The following is a 21,535-nucleotide window of genomic DNA, read 5'->3' on the forward strand; positions in this document are numbered from 1 at the left end:
TTGCCACGTTTACGAAAATGGAACTTAGAATTGGGCGATGAAAGTTTCGGAGATTTCTTTTATTAATTATAACTTCTTTATTTCTTAATTTTTATGCATTTTTTTTTTTTTTTTTTGAAATGTGTTTTCTTTTTCCGCATATTTCTAAGAAGACGTTTAACATTTTCTATTATAAGAAGCAGAGTTATATCTATTTATGTAATTTTGAAAGTCATGCAACAGAAATTCTGAACAGAACTGTACAAGTTTCAAATCACCCAATTTCGTAAACAATACCGACGTCGTGGTTTTAAGTGTAGCTAATAAACTTAAAGAGGTCGCACCTACTCTACACACGCGACTTTACGTTCTTAAAAGCATCATTATAATATAGTTGATGTAATTAAAATTCAATTTGCTGAATCGAATTAAGAAGTCTACTGGATACACAATTGGTCATATTATCTGTGGCAATGACAGATAATAATGATTTTCCTTTACGTTTGTTCTTCAATAGAAAGAAAAAGGTAATGGAAAACCCCTAAGAAAATTACATACACAATCTTGTTCCCCACAAGTTTACCTGATCTGGTGTCGAAATTTCAACTCATCGTACCAGAAGTGAGGGTTTTATTAATGAGCTATTACACTTTACCCCCGTCCCGTCCTATATTCTGGTAATGTGAAGCGAAGACGTATAAAATATTATCCGTTACCCAGTAATTTCTCACATTTTCATCCAGTATTCGACAACATTTAGAAGGAAAATTTGAGGAATTCAGGAAATGAATATCAGGCTTCGAAAGTGAACAGAATTATAATGTAACACATTAGTAAATGTAAATAAGTTTTAACGTATATTTATTTTGATATACATTTAATATAATATATTACAAAAAATCTGTACAGCAACCTTTTAAAATTTTATTTGTAAATAGTTTTGAGTTCAAAGACTGCATTTATTAAATGAGTCAAATATATAAGGATTACTTTATAGGAAATCATATTTATTGTAAGTTCAACAATTTTTATAGCACTTGCCACAGCTTGCACAAAAATGGGATATTTTGAATTTCTTTAGTACTAGACTGTATATGACTTGGCAAAATTGACAAAGTTAGTTAAATATTACTTTTACATACACGGTTGTAAACAGAAATTATTCTCTCTCACGATATTGGAAATAACTCATCATAGGTGAATTGCGAAGTAATCCTATTGGCAATATCCTTGAAAAGAGACGCCAAAGCTTCTTCCACGACAGGCTGTATTTCCTCAATAAACGAATCAGAATTTGCATTCAGAACAGCATTAATTGTGTTTCCTGAAATGAAAAAGAAAAATGACAGTTTGGTAAGTAACGATGTCAACACATAAAATAGGTAATTCTTACGCACATCATACACGTGAAACACATTACAGACTTTTAGCTTCGTGAATTCGAATAATTAAAAACTCGTTTTACTTAGTACTATTTCCTAATTTTATAACAATTACTTAAAATTGAATTTACATTCTCAACCCAAAATCGAAAAATTATACAATATTATTAGTGTTTAACGAGGTAAAAATGTCAAGAAATGAGACATATTTAGGTCATTTGTCATCTAATGATTAGCATAGAACGGAATGTACACGAGCGGTATAGTAGTTACAGCAACAGGCCCATATCCACGAGGGGCTAGGGAGGCCAGGCCCCCCTAAAGTTTGATGGCCCCTAAAATTTTCACGGTAGCCTTGCAAATGAACTATATAATATGGTTGGATCGACCCCCCCTACTTTTTTGGGTTGGCTACGGGCGTGAAAACTTTTTCTTAGAAGTCTAGACATCGATGATTCCTATCAATATTTATGGATACTCTGTTTATGATTTTTTAAAAAATCAAGTTTCGGAGAATGATTTTAATGCGTGTAATTTATGTTTATTAGTGTCTGTAGAATTGGTCCAAATACCGCACCATGACTAGGCATTGATAAATATGAAGTGAGTACATATCTTTAGACATATATGTTGGTATAATAGAAGTCCTGTAGATGATATATGTATAAATACTTCAGTATAGCTATAATGTTCAGTCGGATCCACGGTTGGATACGCAGTCTTCTTATTTCTGAGTTTAGCGTCGTAATGCCACGACCTGGGGAATCCAAGTCGTTTTGTTCCTCGACTAATGGTTAGGTCATGCACTTACTGTACTCGCGATGAAATAGTAGGTATGTGTACAGTATCTACAAGAATGCTACCTTAACCAAAAAGTTCCCGGAATTACCACCGTGTGGCGCTCTCAGTCACCTGATTTTATATTTTCTTTTTCTGTGGGTTGCCACATGGGTGATATTCCTTCCCAATTTAAGCATCCTAGTTTGCCATTTTGGATGCATATTTCGATTTTTGCAATGGAGTTAATTTTCCAACAACGAGTGTGTAGCCTATTATATTTTGCGGGAAAAATGAATTCAATGGTGCAAAGACCTTGGAAATGTTGCAAAAGTGTTTCGACAATGACGCCCTAAACCACCCATGTGCAGCAGCCGGCCCGCGGGCCACACTCGGCTCGCTTAACCCTGTCTTCCGGAACTCTGGTCAATTATTGAAAAAGATAATTATTATAATTTTCTTTCTTTCTTTTTTCTTTTTTATTTTTTCTTTCTTTTTCTTTTTTCTTTTTTTTTTTTACAAAATTTGATAAGAGTGAACTGGAGATTTGCCATCTATCACCCAATGCGAAACATGGCAACGCCGTGAAGACAAGCAGTGGCGAAGGGTGATAGTTTTAAGAGGTTAGGCCCAAATGTAATAAAATAATAATAATATTATGAAACAAATTATCGATAGACATAAACAGTGGCGTATTTAAGGGGGACTTCTGGGCTTAAGACTCCCGTAATTGTATTTAATATATTAAAGAAATGAAATATCTTGCAAAATTTTGACATTTCCAGGTACCAAGTTAGCCAAGACTCCCCCGAAACAAAATCGTAAATACGCCACTGGACATAAATATTTTACTACAGAAACACAAGAAGATAAATTCACAGGAATTTCACGTAATTGTAGATCATCGATAGCACTTATTCAATCCGGACCTCAATTTTCATAATGAAATTCATGTATGTGAATGTGACTCATAGCTGATCTAATTCGCCGTAATGCAAATAATTGTTTCAATTGGGCGTGATCGGGTGGGAACGATGAACTATTGCATTATCTGTGCTTCACAAGAAATATATCCTGCTTGGTCTACTTGTACTGAAACAAACTCTGTAAAATTTCGTCTTTAATTATATTGTTCAAAATACAACAAGCATTCAATCAAGTCATTTTGTATTTCAGTTAATTCTCCTTTAAAACAGAATCAGATTTAAATATTTTTTCATACGCTGCTCTTTATGTCAACAACTACAAATAAATTTATTGTGACAATGCATGCAGAACTCCCTTGCCCTCTGTTTGTTCTATTTTCAACACAGATGTTGGTCTTCGTTCCTTAATAACACATTAATTTTCAAAAGACCACTGACATAAAGAATTCTTTAATAGGAATTATATTATGTTCATAATCTCCACTAACTGGAATTTTCTCTTATTCATTTTTGCAAATGTAAGAAAAAAGTCACTCGCAGTATCTCAAAAACACACACTGCCTTATGCAGAGTCGTTTTGAAGTATGATTAGTGTCATACTAAAGGCCTGACTACTGCAGGAAACATATGCTAGTCGAACTCTTTAGTATATCACTAATCACAGGTCAAAAGGACTCTGCATAAGGCCCACACTCTCTACACAATTCTAATGAACTTAAAAAGTCTGATTTCGTAAAGTTTGCGTCAACGTAACGGAATAAAGGGGCATTAGTTTGCGATAATAGGCGTAGCACCTTTAGAATTGCTAGTTCCAGCTTTTGCGTTGCGTTAGAGTCCGCTAAATTAAGCAAAGTTGGTACGGAATGGGGCCCCACGTTGTCTTGCTCTTTATTTGTTTAACATATCGAATCGAAATCGAAGGTCTCGAAAGAAATGCTTTATGTAGGAACGAAAGTCGATAAGCGCTGAGGCTGGTCTCTTTCGCAGGTTATTACCAACACCTTCTCTCACGGGATTTTCTGAGTAGCTTGGCGGCAGTTCTACTGCCGCCTGAGACACTGCTCGGTAAGACTCCCAGCAGTGGTGCTAACCACGATTTCTTTATCGAAAAATATTTTTTTGTTTAACTTATAAAACTATCATTCATTTTGTGTAAGGAAAATAAATTAATTATAAATTATAATTTCTGAAAGTAAATGGGTAGGCCGGGCCTCTTACGACCCTTCTCCACTGAAGACAAGCACTCAAGAAGACAACCGCTCGTAATTTGAGGAAAACTTCCTTCGGTGTAAGAATTGCTAAATGTAGCGATAAAGTCGCTGAGTTGGCAACATGGCCAGGGCAGTTGGATTTTATTGTTCTCGTCTGCGTAGTTGTATTTGCACTCTCTTAACGACTTCCTTGTGTGTGATGCAGTTTTAAATGACTGTACAGTGAGGTGTAGTGTTTGTGTGGCTTTTGTGTTGTGTTGTGCTAACTCAGTAAGCACGGTTAACAATGTTATCATAGAAAAAAAGGAAAGTTGATACCGAGGGTCGCGTGTTTCACGAAAAATGGACTCACGATTACTTTTTCGTTAATGAGAGAGGTAAGCCACTTTGTCTTATTTGTCAGGAAGTTGTTGCTGTGATGAAGGAGTATAACATCAAGAGACATTTTGTTTCAAAACATTCTAGCTTTGATGATTTACAAGGGCAGCTTCGTCAAGACAATATAAAAAATCTGAAGAAAAACTTGTGTTCAGCAACAACGTTTCGAAAAACAAAACGACAATGTTAATGAAATCGTTCGCGCTAGTTTCATTGTTAGTGAAAAGATTGCAAAACAATGTAAATCTTATTCTGATGGTGACTTTGTGAAAGACTGTCTGGTCGCAGTTGCAGACGTTTTATGTCCAGATAAAAGCAGCTTGTTCAAACTAATCAGTTTGTCATGCTGGACCAGTGTTGCCACACTTGGTACAATTGTACCAAATTCAGCCCTTTTTGTCATTAATCGGCCCGTTGGTACCACACTGGCATTTTCAGCCCCTTTTGTGAAAAAGTTGGTACAATTTTACCCAATTCAGCCCCATTTAATAAACACTTTTAAAAGTGTCAGTAAGACTTATCTTACATCTCACGTTACTCATACTATGTGTTGGACCCTTAAAAAACCCTGTTGAACATTCATTCTGTGACATTACACTGCATAACGCTACGAACTAGGTGTGGATAATTCGTAATTCGAACTATGTCCAGAAACAAATTACGCTAGATGGGCGTATCCGCGCCGCACATGAAGGAGACGAGGAAGAATCAGCGGGGTGGAAATTTTAGCTTGAAATCTTGAAAACAAAAAGTAGCACAATATTCTTTTTATAGTTATTATCCACCTTCGGTCTTGAAATAAGCGAGAATAACATGCAATAATTTATATTTTAATATTTTATTATAACGTATTGTTTACATACGAACTCGGAAATGATTGATTTGCTCCTCGTTTTATATATTTTTCATATATGGCCATACTGTTTTGGTTTATTGCCCAGTTTGAAATAGAGGGGCGTTTGGTTTCCTTACAATACTTACCGATGTTGATAACTGTTTTCCCTTTTAATTTGCGGCCTCTGTTATACTCTCTTCGTGCGAGAAAAGTTTCAACTACTTCCACGGTTGTTCGGGGTCATCCTAAGTGGATGTTTTTAAAAAGTAATTTTTAAAAGAAAACTTTCTTGATTTGGATTCAGAAGACGTGGGGGGGGGGTATGTGTCAGAACTTACACTCTTTTAGTTTCATGTTATAGAGCCATGTATTACACTGGTATAAAATAATGAATTCAGCCCGTTTTGTTTCAAGTTGGTACTATTTTTCAGCCCACTCCAGAGCCAAGACTGTGGCAACACTGTGCTGGACAGTTCCTAGGCGCATAGATAGCATGGCAGACGATATTGTATCGAGCATGAAGAATCTTGTCAATGAATTCGAGGCGTTCTCAATAGCATTGGATGAAAGCTGTGACGTCAGTGATACAGCCCAGTTAGCTATTTTCGTGCGAGGGGTGAATAAAGATTTCCATTGCACAGAATAGGTGCTTGCCTTGCAAGCTATGAGAGGTAGTACTACGGGGGAAGATATCTTCAATGAGGTAAAACACGTAATTAACAATGGGAAAAATTGTGTGGGGTATCGACTGATGGAGCTTCCTCAATGATTGGACCAAATGTGGGGGCTGTAACAAAAATAAAGGAAGAATTAGTTGAAAGAAAAATTGATATAAGCAACGTGTGCGTTTTTCATTGCATTTTACACCAGGAAAATATTTGTGCCAAAACGTTGAAATTTGTCCATGTTATGAATATACTGGTTTTTTGTGTGAACTACATAAAGTCGAAAGGTCTCAATCACCGCCAATTTAGAGCCCTTTTAGACGAACTGGAAACAGAGGATGAAGATCTGATTTGCTATTCTGAAGTACGTTGGATGAGCAAGGGAAAGATGTTGCAGCGTTTCTATAATCTGATAAAAGAGGTGTCAGTTTTCATGGACATGAAATGAAAACCTATGGCCCAGTTAAGAGATAAAAGGTGATTGTGTGACCTTGCATTCCTTGTGGATATTACCTGTCACTTGAATGATTTGAATTCAAAGTTGCAGACACAAGGTCAGTTGGTTCATGAACTTTACGGACATTTCAAATCCTTTCAAAGGAAGTTAAAACTGTGGGAAAATCAAATGAGGAATAAAAGTGCTTCACACTTTCCAACCCTGTTGCAACGTGATAAATCATTCTGCAACTTTCCTTTCTACGCAAACTCATTGGTAGATTTGTTTGAAAAATTTAATGTCCGATTTAAAGACTTCAGTAAGGAGGAAGTGAAATTAAGTATTTTCTCATCACCATTAAGCGTTGACATTAGCAGTACTCCTGACAATATGCAAATGGAGCTCACCGAATTTCAGGAGGATGTTGCTTTGTAAAGGATATTTCAGGTCACCTACTTGCAACATTTTTATGAGAAATACTTTCCATGCAACAAATACCCCAACTTAGCTCTTTTCAACATGAGGACCATGGTATTGTTTGTCAGCACATATCTATGTGAGCAACTCATCTCGTGCATGAAGCGGGTCAAGTCCAAGGAGAGGTCAAGGATAGCAGATGTCCACCTTGAAAACTGCCTCCGCGTTGGAACGTCTAGTGTACCCCTGAATGCTGAGAGACTGGTTCTGGACATGAAGGGTCAAGTTTCCCACTAAAAATTGATGTAAGTAAATACATTATTCTGCTCCTCTTTAGTGAGTAAATATTTTGGTTACGATTATAACGGTTGTTTTGTGTTTTTGTGATGTAAATTACGGTGTTGTACCATTATTGAATGCAATACTATTAAATTGTCGTAAAAAGTGATATACCAACAGTGTGGCCCGCGACACCAATTAGTGCTCTGGGATTGGCCCACTCACTGTTCCAAGTTGCACACCCCTGCTCTAAACAAAACAGCAGTTTACCAGTGGCGAGCACCCAATGAGCCAGGACCGAATTAAAAATATATATATATATCGTTTTCAATCGTAAAAGGTGATGATCAAGGTTTTCATCAATTACAATGGTGTTGTACAGTCAGCGACTGTAAAAAGTGGAGGTTGGATACATAAGAAATGATAGCTTTTTCCAGTAGCAGGATAGTTTCACTCTATGTCTGATAGTTGGACAACCAACATGACAGCAAATACATGCCCGAAAACATAACATGCCAGGATATTCCTCCATTTGGAGGAAAAAGTATTACTATCTGAGAGCATCACTTAGATAAACAACCACGAGATAAATCTACAGAAATTCCATTTACCTTAAGATCAAAGAGATAGGAATTAATGCAAAGGAAACGAAAACAATAATACGCATCATGCAGAGACCGAAAAAGTATGGAAAGCTAAACAAAATGAGAAAAGAAGGAAAGGAAAGAGCAAAAGACATGGGAATAAATTAAATTTTAACACTTAAGGATAAACAGTGTCCGTCTTTCCCCCTGCCCCCATCGTGGGTTTTCTCCCTTCATAGGATAAATCTCTTTCAGTATCAAACGCGAACATCATTTATAGTGTTGGAAAAAATTTAACTCAGTCTAGGCCGAGACTCGAACCCCACACCCTTAGAATGACAGTCTCACGCGGTATCCACTTACCTACACAGGCTCTATCTATAAGTCAGCTATTACCCGCGCTGTTATCAAACGTGTTAACTCAGCCATTGTCGGTGAGCCACCCCAGTTCCATTTGAGGTTTAAATTTTATTTACCTCACTTAGCCATCTATGGGTAGCAGTCCCCTTGCTTTCATAAAAAAACATTTGTTCTGTAGATTAAAATCAAGAATGAATTAATCTGTACTCTTGGGAGCTTACTGGTGCACCAACATATCTATCTATCTATATATATATGTCTATATATATATATATATATATATATATATATATATATATATATATATATATATATATATATATATATATATATATATATATATATATGTATATATGTTTGTGTGTGTGTGTGTGTATGTGTGTGTGTGTCGAATTGATTTTGTATTAAAAGAGCGACTTCGTAAATTTACGGAACGCGTGTTAACACAACAGTAAGGACATCTCGTAACGTTGTTACGTAACACACGGAGTGTAAATAAACTTTCAAAACCAGAGGTCGGAAGATATGCCGTGGGTAAGTCGGTAAGACGTCTGCTTGCTGAGTGGAGAAATCCGGGTTCAAATCTGGGCTGTTACTTTTTTTTTTTTTTGTTCCGTTGAAAATACATTTCTATATTTTTGCGTTTGAAATTGCTTTCTTTCATTTTTTGTAGATTATCTTAAATTAGTGAAGGCCAAGTAAGATCAGATTACATATATGTCTGCTTTATCTGTGTGTACAGTCCAGATATGGAGTGGGTCAATTGTGTCAAGATTTGTGAGTAGGTCAGTGGATCGTGGGTCAACAGGACGTGACTCACTGTGACACACCACCCACCGTGACCTCTCTGACTCACGCTGACCCTACGTTTTAAATTTTAAGGTGTCCCTCTTTATTCGGCCTCCCTCCTTCAAGGTCTCCCTCCTTATTATTAAATTCAATGTATAGATAATTATTGAGTTGAATTGATTTTGAGTTTAGCGCCCTTTTCAGCAGCGAGGCTATATGAGACGGGACCTACTGATTAACATGTAATCCGAAACACATGAGCTCCCGTTGGAATCAAACCACGGTCTCCCACGCCACAGGTATATAATTGTGTCTTATATAGCAGTTAATATTCTTGCTATAAAGTATAAAGTTAAAGAAACTTGTAGCTTCACGAAAGGCATTTGTTGGTCCTTCAAGGTCAACACAAAAACAAAAAAAAAAAAAAAAAACTAATACTAGGTGTGTCTTTACAAGTGACTACTATGATAACAACAGAATGCTGCCTACGTTTAACATATTATGCCTCCGGGGGTTAGTAAAACGCTGAACTGTGTGAAAATCGCTGCACACAACAGGTCTTAGGAACACTCACAAATACGTAAAATTGAAAGAACAGAAAATAGTGCATTTTTTAAATGAGCATACAATTCACACTTCACGCAAAGTTCCAATATGGGAAATCAGTCAATATCTTCAGTTGGAATTACTGAAAAAGACAGAAACTGGCTATTTAAAATTCCAAGTGTAAACCTGCGCTTGGAGCGATTCTATTAGCTATATCACAACGCATTTTCGTGAATTGCCTCTGTGGTCAAGCGTGCTTAATAGCGCTGTTAAATTTCTAGAACCGGAGGGCGGCGGTTCGAGCCTGAGTACAGTATTTTTTTTTTCAAAATAGGTTTGGCTTTTTAAAAGTATATATGAAGTTGTATTTTGAAGTGATTGTAAAACAAATTCAGATGAACTTTCACATTTCCAAGCTCACTCGTATTTATTCGCCATGTCCCAAATTTCACAGAAATAAATCCCTACGTTAAGCGGGTTTACATATCCAGACTCCTAACAAGGAAGGGTCACGCAGTGGCTCCGTTGAGATCCGAACGAGACAAATGTGTTTTCATTTGATATATTATAACTAGATAGATCCCAAAGTTATACGTGCCACCGAGCGGAATATCGTGAGTTACAATATATTTTGTAATGTAAGAACTACAAAGCTGGCAGAATATTTTGACCGAATCATTTGTTCGGAAACGGTTGGGTAAATGGAAAACTCGGATAATATGTATCCCGTCATTTTCAAGAACACACTTTTTCGGATAAAAAAGTTTGCCCAGGATCCTCGCAGGGTCCCACATGGGGTCCAACTCAAAATTTTCAAATGACAAGAGGGATTAAGTAGCACATCGTTTGAAAGCTGTTGCAAAATGAAAGAAGATGCAGCAAGTCTCGACTCTCTACGACAACCCTGTGCAAAATGGCGGAGGGTCAAAATGTAAACAGAAACTTAATTGAAAAGTCAATGGTCACCCCTATAAATCGGAAACGGTGAGAAATGTGAAAATAGGAAAGGAAGTGTGTCATTATTTTCAAAGTACAACAATTTAAGGTAAAACGTCTTGTCCCAGTGTCCCCACATGGTCTCAGGTGGGGTCCAACTAAAAAGTTTCAAATAGCAAGAGGGGTTAAGTAGCTCATCGTTTGCAAGATCTTCTTAAATGAAAGTAGATGGAGCAAGTCTCTACTCTCTACGACAACTCTGTCCAAAATTGCGGCGGGTCAAAAAGTAATCAAAAGCTTATTTGATAAACTATGGCCACCTCGAATCCAAGATGGCCGGTTAAAACTTATGTCGTTCATAACAGTACAAATTTAAATCTCTATTTTTCTCTATTATACATTTAGAAACAATAGGAAGATTAAAGAACAATTGAATTTCGATTCACCTCAACTATAATTTCATTCGGTAACAACACATATATGTTTTGTTTGGTTCCCTCGCCATCATTTACTTTAATATAACGAATATGCGATGAACACACAACTCTGACTTCCACTAATTTTGTCATACGTAATTCATGCATAAAGGACTTGCTGCACCAGTAGGTGGGTGGCTCTATTGTAATTCGTAACTGCGTATTCGTGGCGGTTACATTTGTATGTCATTCGTTGGTTTGATCACAATACTCCAAGCAATACCAAATATACAAAAAAAAAAAAATCATTTGCAAGATTGGCGAGTACTACCAAACCATGTGTAAGTCATTTCAGTACTTCGAGTTGCGCCAAACTTTGTTGGTTTAATTACAGTATTCCAAGAAATAACATATTTATATACAAACTCATTTTTCACGCTGGCAGCCATATTGGATTACCTCCAACACCAGTGGTTTGAGCTGGACATGCGTTCGATACATACTATGGCATTTTGAACTCAAGACGTTTCGTTTTTTGAACATTTCGCATCTTTTCGTCATCCACTGATCAACATTCATGCCAAATTTGGTTTTCCTAGCTTCAGCAGTTTGGTATGCCTATCCTTTCGATATAGGTTTTAAGCTGTCTCTTGGATTCAAGGTGGCCATAGATTTTCAATTAAGCTTTTGCTTATATTTTGACCCGCCGCAATTTTGGACAGGGTTGTCGAAGAAAGTCGAGACGTGCTCCATCTTCTTTCACTTAACAAGAGCTTTAAAACGATGTCCTACCTCTCTTGCCATTTGAAACTTTTTAGTTGAACTCCACCTGGGACCATGTGGGGACCCTGGAACAAGACATTTTCACGTTGTGCTTTGAAAATAATGCCACGCTTTCTTTCCTGTTTCCACATTTGTTTTACCGTTTCCGATTTATAGGGGTAGTCATGGACTTTCCAATTAAGATTTTATTTACACTTTGACCCGTCGCCCTTTTGCACACGGTTGTTGTAGAGAGTCGAGACTTGCTGCATTTTCTTTCATTTTACAACAGATTTCAAATGATGTGCCACTTAACCCCCCTTGCCATTTGAAAATTTTGAGTTGGACCCCATCTGGGACCCCGCGGGGGACCCTGGGGCATTTTTTCTTACCACAAAAAGTTTCTCGTTGAAAATGGTGGGATAAGTGTTGGCAGAGTTTTTCACTTACTCAACCATTTCCGAACAAATGACGGTTCAAACTATTCTGCATGGTAATTTTTTGTAGTTCTTACATTACAAAATATGTTGTAACTCACGATATTCCCCCGGTGGCACGTGTAACTTTGGGATCCATCTAGTTATAACATATAAAATGCAAACACAATGGTCTCGTTCCGATCTCTGCGGAGCCACTGCGTGACCCTTCCTTGTAAGTATGAAAACATTTACGTTCACTCCAACCTCAATCATTTCATGAATTCAACCTGATTTACATATGTTATTAGGACGTAAAATTGAATGTGATTTATTCTACAAACACTTTTATACATTGCAAGAGCTGTGACGTCTAAATATTCACTGAGAACTCATAGTCGTATCGCAATAAACAAAAGCGAGTATGGAACAGTAAACTGCTTTCACAAAGGTTAAAAGAAAGCCTGCAAAAGCATGCAAAATGGTCGAGTGGTTTAGGTCGATACTCTATCAATCATATGTTTGTGTGTTAAAACCCGATAATAAGTTTTTCTAAGTGTCTTCCTATTTTCATTTGGAGGCGGAAAACATTTCTTTGAATAACCCATTGGAAACTTCTTTTGTTTCAAATTCGGCTAAGACGGAACAAAATATCAATTGCAAATCTAAAATCCATTGCTGAAAACAAAATATAAAGTATGTTTTCCCATTATTATCCTCAGATTTGTAACGAGACCCGGGTTCGATTCCCGGAGGGAGTTCATGTGGTTCGGATTCCACCTTAATCAGTAGGTCCACGTCTCATATAGCCTCGCTGCTGAACGGGACGTAAAACTCAAAATCAATCAATCAATCTCCAAGAGAGAGAAATAAAAAAAACTTTGTTATGGTAAATTCTAGTTCAAAGTTCGAAGCACTTGCTTTTGCACGTGATTTTTTGTTTCTTTTTTCAGGGAACAGAAAAGTTCTGGCGCCTAAGAGATTATACCATATAATATTGCAAATTTGCAAGTGGATGTATTTACATTGCAATTTGTGGTAATAAAGATATTATGATTAGAAAACAATACTGTAATAAGTAAGTTTAATTTCTTCATCCATCGCAAGTCTTAGGGGCCCCTTATACCTCGCCGCCCCTCGAATATCGATATCGAAAATTTCGAATGATATATTCATGTCCATATATTCGCGATATCGAATGTTGATATATGATAATATATATTTATATATCAACGATAGCGATTTATCGACATATCACAGGCCCAGGTCCGAGAAGTGATGCTTGAAATATACTGGAATCAACAATCAAATTCTAAATAAGTTCTCCATTTCCGTATTCAATGTTGAGGGGGAAGAATGTGAACCCGAATAGAAATTTTAAGAAAAACAAATGTTAAGATAAAAGTAGGTTTTCCGTGTCCCCTTGAATATAAAAATTAACAGAAAACTATTACTGCAATTTACCTTTTACTTCTGTTTCTGATTGTTATCACAAATCAGCGACAGTACACATACTTTACATAGTATACCAATACACTCTATAACTTTTCACAACCAAGCAAGCCGGAAGATGAATTTCCTGTAATATTAAAGTGGAATATTCTACAAAATAGTCATAATTCATTGGCTATATTTCTATCAGAACTTTGGTACGGACTAAGAGCTACAAGACTAACAGAACTAAAAATTAAAGATTTCATTCCTTTTTTCTCTCAGACTAAAAGACTTCTGCATTTTCCTAAGATTTTCATTTTCTTAATATAAGTCCCCTATCCTGGGCTAATTCTGGCTACCGCGGTTTCGAGGTAATCGGTAAACGAAAGAGCAAAGTTTTTCGACTCTCAACTCTCGACAGTTTGTAAGAAGATATTTCACAGTTCATGTTGTTATTTCTTCGTTACAAAAACACTTCTAGTTGACTCTATTCATGGTGAATTACTGAACTTATAAACATTGACAATTATTGAAAAATTAATAATTATTTTTAAACATAAAAGACATTACAGTTCACTAGAATGCAGTAGTAGAATGCAGAAGTGAAAGAAAATATTGTTGAGATGCGCAAACTGAATGTGAATAATAAGTGTTTCCCATTCTCTTGTCCAGAGGTGGATCTACGATGGACTTCTGGGGGCTCGGTGGTTGGTAATACTCCTATTTAGAGCTACTTTTAAGAGCTCCAAACTCTGGAATGGGTTTTATTTATATATAAAATAACAAATATTCCCTTTCTGGGAGGCTATCGCCATGATCGCCCACTGGATCCGCCCCCGCTCTTGTGTAGCAGACTTTGAAGATATTTAGCTCCTGCGATGGTGATTAAGGATTGTAACATCTGGATAATTTTTATACTGATATCGGATAGAAACTTATCCGGATTTGCAATATCCGGTTGACGGACAACAAAATGGATGACGGATAACGGATAATATCAGGATAATGGATGACTGATAATATCCGGATAGCGAATGACGGATAATATAGAGGTAACGGATACTATCCGCATGATGGATAACGGATGTCGGATAATATCCGGATAATGGATTTATCCGGATAATTTATAAAATTAAGATAACGGATAACATCTGGATAATAGAACATTCGGATAACTGATTACATCCGGATGACGAATAAAGGATAATATCCGGATAAAGTATGTGGTTTGAAAAAGACAATATAGGAGAGAGACTTATCAATGCTTTCTCCTCATGGAGTTATTAAAAGACGATCATTGGGCAGTGGTCTTTACCATTGAAAGATATTGCTTCTTAAAATGTTTCCTAGTAACTTCCAATTTTCTTGTTCTTGTTGAGCGCGGTGGCTAATGGTAGACCGCTTACTTTGGCGCGTGGGGTCCTTATTGTTTCGATCCCCGGCCAAATAAGTTTGCGGTGGACAAGATCGTATCCGTAGCTTCTCTCAGGGTACTCCCGCTTCTTGCCACTTTTCACTCCATCAATTCTTCTATTATCATTGACTTGCTTTAATCATTCGACACGGCAGCTCAATGGTAGAGCGCTTCCTCTTTTGCGTGGGGTCCTTATTGTTTTGATCACCACCCAAGGAAATTTGTAGTGGACAATATCATATCCGTGGTTTTTCTCAGGGTACTCCTACTTCTTCCCACTTTTCATTCCACAAATTCCTCTATTATTATTGACTGGCTTTAATCATTGCGCGCGGTGGCTCAGTAGTATAGCGCTTCCTCTGGTGGACCAATTAACATTGAGGTGGATGAGATCGTATCTGTGGGTTTTGTCAGGGTACTCCCGCTTCCTCCCACATTTCATTCCACTAATTCTTTATTATCATTGACTTGGTTCAATCATTGGGCGCAGTGGCTCAGTGGTAGAGCGCTTCCTCTGGTGGGCCAAGTAAGTTTGTAATGGACAAGATCGTATCCGTGGGTTTTCTCAGGGTACTCCCGATTCTTCCTACTCTTCATTCCACCAACTCCTGTATTATCATTTACTTGCTTTAATCATTGGGAGCGGTGGCTCAGTGGTAGAGCGCTTCCTCTGGTGCGTGGGGTCCTTATTGTTTCGATCTCCAGTCAAGTAAGTTTGTTGTTGACAAGATCGTCTTCGTGGTTTTTCTCAGGGTACTCCCGCTTCTTCACACTTTCCATTCCACCAACTTCTATATTAGCATTGACGCTTTAATCGTTGGGCGCGATAGCTCAGTGGTAGAGCTCTATCTCTGGTGCATGGGATCTTTGTTGTTTCGATTCCCGGTCTAGTAAGTTTGTGGTGGACAAGGTCGTATTCGTGAGTTTTTCCAGGTACTCTCGCTTCCTCCCACATTTCATTCAACCAATTCTTCTATCATCATTGACTTGCTTTAATCATTGGAGATGCCTTGGTCCCGTGAGGATTGCGGTGATGTAAGAAATCAGATTCGATCCCAAGCATTTGGGTTGTGATGTAAACCTTTGCTGTGGTTCAGTCTCAGTATTTTATTACGCGAGATAAAGCCATCCATACAGCTATAAATGTTGTTCTAACTTGCGCAAGCAGGTATTGATTTTGAGCCAATTCGGAACCACATTTTTGGCGCTTTGAGGCCAGAAACCGATTTCGGACATTACGCTGTCCTCAAACTACTAGGATCTTTTCAATGTTACCATCCGCGTCCAACAACCCCATGTTTAAAAGGGAAATAGAAAGGACTCGTGTCTAAAACTTCCGGACCCAGTTTCTTGCGGTTCAAGAGTAGGGATCGATTTCTGATATCACCATTGTGCTCAACGGATCAAAACCTTTGAAATGTCGCCAACGCCGTCCAACAACTTCATCTTTAATAGGTGAATAGAAGGGACCTGAGCCCATAACGCCAGGACCCCATTCCTTGAGCTTCGTGGTCTGAGCCTGATTTCTGACATTACTACTGCACTCAGGGGCAGTGGTTAGGGATGGGCACGAGCGAGTTCGAGTGAGTTGTTTTAAACTTCAACTCGAAACAGACATCTTTTAGCTCGACTCGGGAACTCGACTCGAAAAATTTCTTCCGACTCGACTCGAATTTGGATCGAGTTTCGAGTCGAGTCGAGCCAAATCGAGCCAAATCTTGTGTGTAGTTTCAAGTTCCTTTTTCACTTATTCTGCATAAACAATATAATTATTATCAATGTTGCTACTTCCACTACAACTTATTATTATTATTATTATTATTATTATTATTATTATTATTATTATTATTATTATTATTATTATTATTATTATTATTATTATTAAATTCTGTAATTAAGCTTGAAAGATAGACGGTTTCCATCTGAATAGTAAAAACTAGTTAACTGCCGATTTCGGTAGTCGTGAAATCTAGGACACAAGGACATCGTTCACGAGGTTCTAGGTTTGAGTTCCGGAGGATCAAGTATTCGTGCTTGGGCCAAAATTTGTTAAAAGTTATAGCGTGCCAGGCAAACATGTTTAAAACTGTTCTGCCTGGGTCTACGGTTGTCAACGACTTGTGCGGCTTGGCTCACAGCTTATTCAATATCGAACCGAACCGAGAACCGAACCGGATGTGCACGAGTCGAGACACAATTTGTAAAATTCGAGTCGAATCGAGACTGCTCGTAAAAATCTTGATTCGACTCGAATGTCTCAAAACTCTTCACATATTTTTAAAAATAGTTTTGAAGAAACTAATCACTCAGAAACAGTTATATATATATATATATATATATATATATATATAGATATATAGATATATAGATATATATATTATACAGGTGCGGATCCAAGGGGAGCTACAGCCCTCTTGACACTCAGGTATACACTGGATAAAATAGGCTTCAATCCTGCTTTACACTGGATAAAGCGGCAAACAGTGATTTAGTCGCTCCCTTGATCATATCCTGGATCCGGGGCTTTAAGGGTTCATAGCTGTAAAACTATGGGACCTATCGTTAGGGATGCGCACGAGACGAGTCGAGACAGAATTTTCCTGACAAATTTCGAGTCGAGACACAGCTCTTGCAATAAAAAAGAATACATTTTTCGAGTCGAGACATCACTTTTACAGTACATTTTCGAGACGAGAAAGCCTCAAATCTTGTCTCGTGCGCATCCCTACCTATCGTAGTCGGGTTAAGACTTCACTTAGAAACTAATATGTGCGCTATCCAAAAATACAATGTTTCAGAATCTAGAGTACACATGCGACAATTTTTATAGAGGAACTTTGGCTATGTGCATATAATTTGAAGTACTCACCAAATACCTGTATAAAAATTGTTGCAGAAGTATGTTAGAATTCTGAAACATGGATATTTGGATAGCGCACGTACTAGTTCCTAAATAAGGTCTTGACCCTACTACGGTAGGTCGCCTAGTTTTGTAGCTATGGACCTTTAAAGTTCATTTCTTCATGTTTTTGGCAGCCTATAACTCCGAAATTAAGCATTTGTGCGCCCAGGTTTGTTATTATCTTTTGTCTTATCTTGGTGTCAGGAACAGTATTTCTTCCAGATATGTTTTTGGGGCACTGCCCCCCTCCCGGAGCTCTGAGAGTGCCCCCCGGAGGAGACCCAAATATTACGTCTATAATACAATAATAAATAGAATAGTACCAGCAGTGCTCCCCTCACCCTGAACATTTTTTCTGAAAGAACAACTGGTCAGGAATCTCCTTGCATTTTTTAAATGGAGTATCGCATCGCAGTTTGCAGTGCAAATGGGAATGCAATGCAGCGCAAACATGGAAATGCAACATTGCATTTACATGTTTGCACTGCAAGTTGAAAAATGTATTGCAAATTGCGATACATCTTTGTGTCTTAAATTACTACATAAGCTAAAATAAGGAGCAAGTTAAAAATATATTACTATTATTTCAAGAAACTTATCCCGACTTGAAGGGTCGGTTATTGCAAGAAAAAATGCCTCGACTTTGGATTACAATAGTTTTCCACTTTTGTATTTCCTTCCCTTTGTCAGTTTATTGTTACTGGGTCATTCTCCAGATCTTCTCAGGTTTCGGGTGATTATCCTTGTTTCTGAGCGTGTAATAATAATAATAAAAAAAATGTTCCTTGAAGAAAAGGCGCATTGGCAGCAGATTGGACCTAGCCGATATATGGTATATATAGCATGATTGTGGGTTGGTTAGTAAAACGCAGAAGTGCGTACAGTAGATCAATAAAACAGTAACGGTATTCTTCAATGCCAAAAATACAGTATAGGAAATTACTCGTCTTTATCTCTCTTTTCTTTTTGCTTTTCATTTGAAGTACTGATATACCTGATACCCATTTACGTTCCTTGTTAAAAACAACATATGTTTTAGCAAGATTTCTTCTTGGGAGACGCCGCGAACCTCAAAAAACATCCCGAACAAATGGACTCTCTCTTTCTGTGTGTGTTTGAACCAATGAGTTGTTTTTCCAAAACCTAATTGTTGAATTTGCCGCTGCTGTAAAAATATTTCGCTCAATTTGACAAATAATATAATAAAATATAATACTTATCCAGCAATGAGCGTGGATTGCAAGGAAAAGCAGTGAACTCTAAAGTACCCCTGTAGCAGGGGCGGATCCAGAACGGACTTCTGGGGGGGAAGTGGATTGTAGTACTGCTACTTAGCTAGTTTTAAGAGCTCCAAATTTTGGGATGGGTTTTATTTATATATAAAATAAGAAAGCTTCCTCTTCCGTGGGAGGGGGGCAATTGCCCCGATCGCTCCCTGGATCCGTGTCTGCCCTATAGCCTCTCCTCGAAATTAAATGCATTGATCTATTATTTCCAATTCGAAGTCATTTTCGCTTCCATGTTAATAGTGACGGAGTTCTTGTTCTTTGTATCTCTGTACTCAAGAAAATAATATTTGGTCTAGGAATTAATTCGTGCGGGTGGACAAGAGATGGCGCAACGAACGGAGCGTCCCACAGTTCCGTGTATCCACACATGTGTTGCAAACCCCTGTCATCGCGTATCGTTCGTAGTATAGGGCAGTGGATTAAAGCGTCAACAACACCCGTTTGTAGTTAAGTGAACATGGCGCAATTTGTGCCTGATAAAGTGTTTTTGCGGAGTGTCCTGCTGCATTACTTTAACATGCAGAAAAGTGAGACTGAAAGTCGTCGTATTTTGGTGGAAGTGTATGGTGACCATGCTCTAGCTGAGCGAACGTGTCAGAAGTGGTTTACACGGTTTAGAAGTGGTGATTTCGGCTTGGCAGACCAAGAGCGAGCTGGACAGCCAAAAAAATTTCAAGACGAAGAATTGACAGCATTGCTCGAGCAGGATTCGTGTCAAACGCAGGAACAACTTGCAGCAGCATTAGGCGTTGATCAAACAACAGTCTCCAAACGCTTGAAAGCCATGGGAATGATTCAAAAGATGTCACATTGGGTTCCACATGAATTGAAAGACAGAGACGTTGAAAGACGAAAAACCATTTGCGAATTGCTGCTTCAACGACAGAGCAGAAAGGGGTTTCTGCATCGAATTATTACGGGTGATGAGAAGTGGATCCATTACGAGAACCCTAAACGAAAAAAGGCCTGGGTGAAACCAGGTGAACCAGGTCCATCACAACCAAAACGAGATATTCACTGTACAAAGGTTATGCTGTGCATATGGTGAGATATGAAAGGTGTGGTGTACTATGAGCTGCTGCAACCGGGTGAAACTATGAATGGAGAACGTTATCGACGACAATTAATGCGTTTGAAGCAAGCTCTGGCCAGAACACGACCAGAATGGGAGAACAGACATGATAAACTTATTGTTCAACATGATAACGCTCGCCCACATGTCGCAAAACCGGTCAAAACCTATTTAGAAAATGTCGGATAAGAAGTTTTACCCCACCCGCCGTATTCACCAGACGTTGCTCCTTCGGACTACTACTTGTTCGATTCCATGAACAACGATTTGATTGGACAGCGGTTTACTTCTTCAGAAGATATCGAAACATGGGTCTCTGACTGGATCGCTTCCAAGGATGAGGACTTCTTTCGCCACGGAATCCGTACATTGCCTGACAGATGGGCGAAAGTGGTGGCTAGCGATGGACAATATTTTTCTTAAGGTATTTATGTATTTTGTGTTTGTACTACAGCTTCAATGTGTGCGTACCAACCGCACGAATTAATTCCTAGACCAAATAATAATAATAATAATAATAATAATAATAATAATAATGAAGCATCTGAATAATAATGATATTTTTAACCCTCTTCTTTAAACTTTCTGTGTATTTCTCTGAATCTGGATATGTTGTTTTATAGTGTATAATGCAAAAAGGCTTCAAACAGCAATCAGGCAAAAATTATTTGTGTAAAAGACACAAACGCCTTATCAGTGGCTCTGCAACTGACGTTGTTTCTGCTTGCCTTTAAACATAATGTTACGATTTACAAGGCACAGACAAAAGTAGAGAGCAACGTGAAATTTCGCCTAAGGGCACCTTCGTTGCTAAACTGAAGACTAGCACTCTGTCAACATATTGCATAGCTATCAATAAGTCACACTCAAAGGTTCTTTCCAAACGTTTTGGTATAACAGGTTAATCAAACTACGCTGTTGTAGGTAAGGGATGAGACTCTGAATGACCGATAAGTGTTGGAGTTCAGAGCCGTAGCTAGAAATTTCGTTGCCCGGGGCGAAGTAGAATTCGGCGTCCCCCGACACTCACCTTACCAAACTTTGACTTTTTCTTTCTGTGCTTTTATTTTTAACATATAAGAGAAACACCTTTTTGTTGTTATGCTACGCTGTTTTTTCTTTTTTATCAAGCCGCTTAGACAGACCATTGCAACAGCCAAAAGCGATCGTTATGTATTCTTTAACAAATAAGAGCCACTCTGAAGAGGCTTATTTTAGACCTGCTGCTAAACTTGCCAAACTACCTTGTATACAAATCCATTTGGAGAATAATTATGAAAAAAGCATGGAGTCGATCCTCCTACGTCAGGACGACCATGTTAGACATGGA

The 21,535-nt window shown here is 37.9% G+C and overlaps 1 protein-coding gene across 1 annotated transcript in view; it reads right to left on the reverse strand.

The window, feature by feature from the left end:
* Positions 1-813: 813 nt before the first annotated feature.
* Positions 814-21,535, reverse strand: part of LOC145693413 (circadian clock-controlled protein daywake-like) — a 112,110-nt gene continuing 91,388 nt past the window's right edge. Inside the window, exon 6 of the mRNA XM_081769385.1 lies at positions 814-1,303. Coding sequence (XP_081625511.1) covers positions 1,149-1,303 — 155 coding nt within the window. The 3' untranslated portion in view covers positions 814-1,148. The remainder of the gene's footprint in view (positions 1,304-21,535) is intronic.

This window comes from Thermobia domestica, chromosome 8, assembly GCF_964235325.1.
Source record: "Thermobia domestica chromosome 8, izTheDome1.hap1.1, whole genome shotgun sequence".
In the NCBI taxonomy this organism is placed as follows: Eukaryota; Metazoa; Arthropoda; class Insecta; order Zygentoma; family Lepismatidae; genus Thermobia; species Thermobia domestica.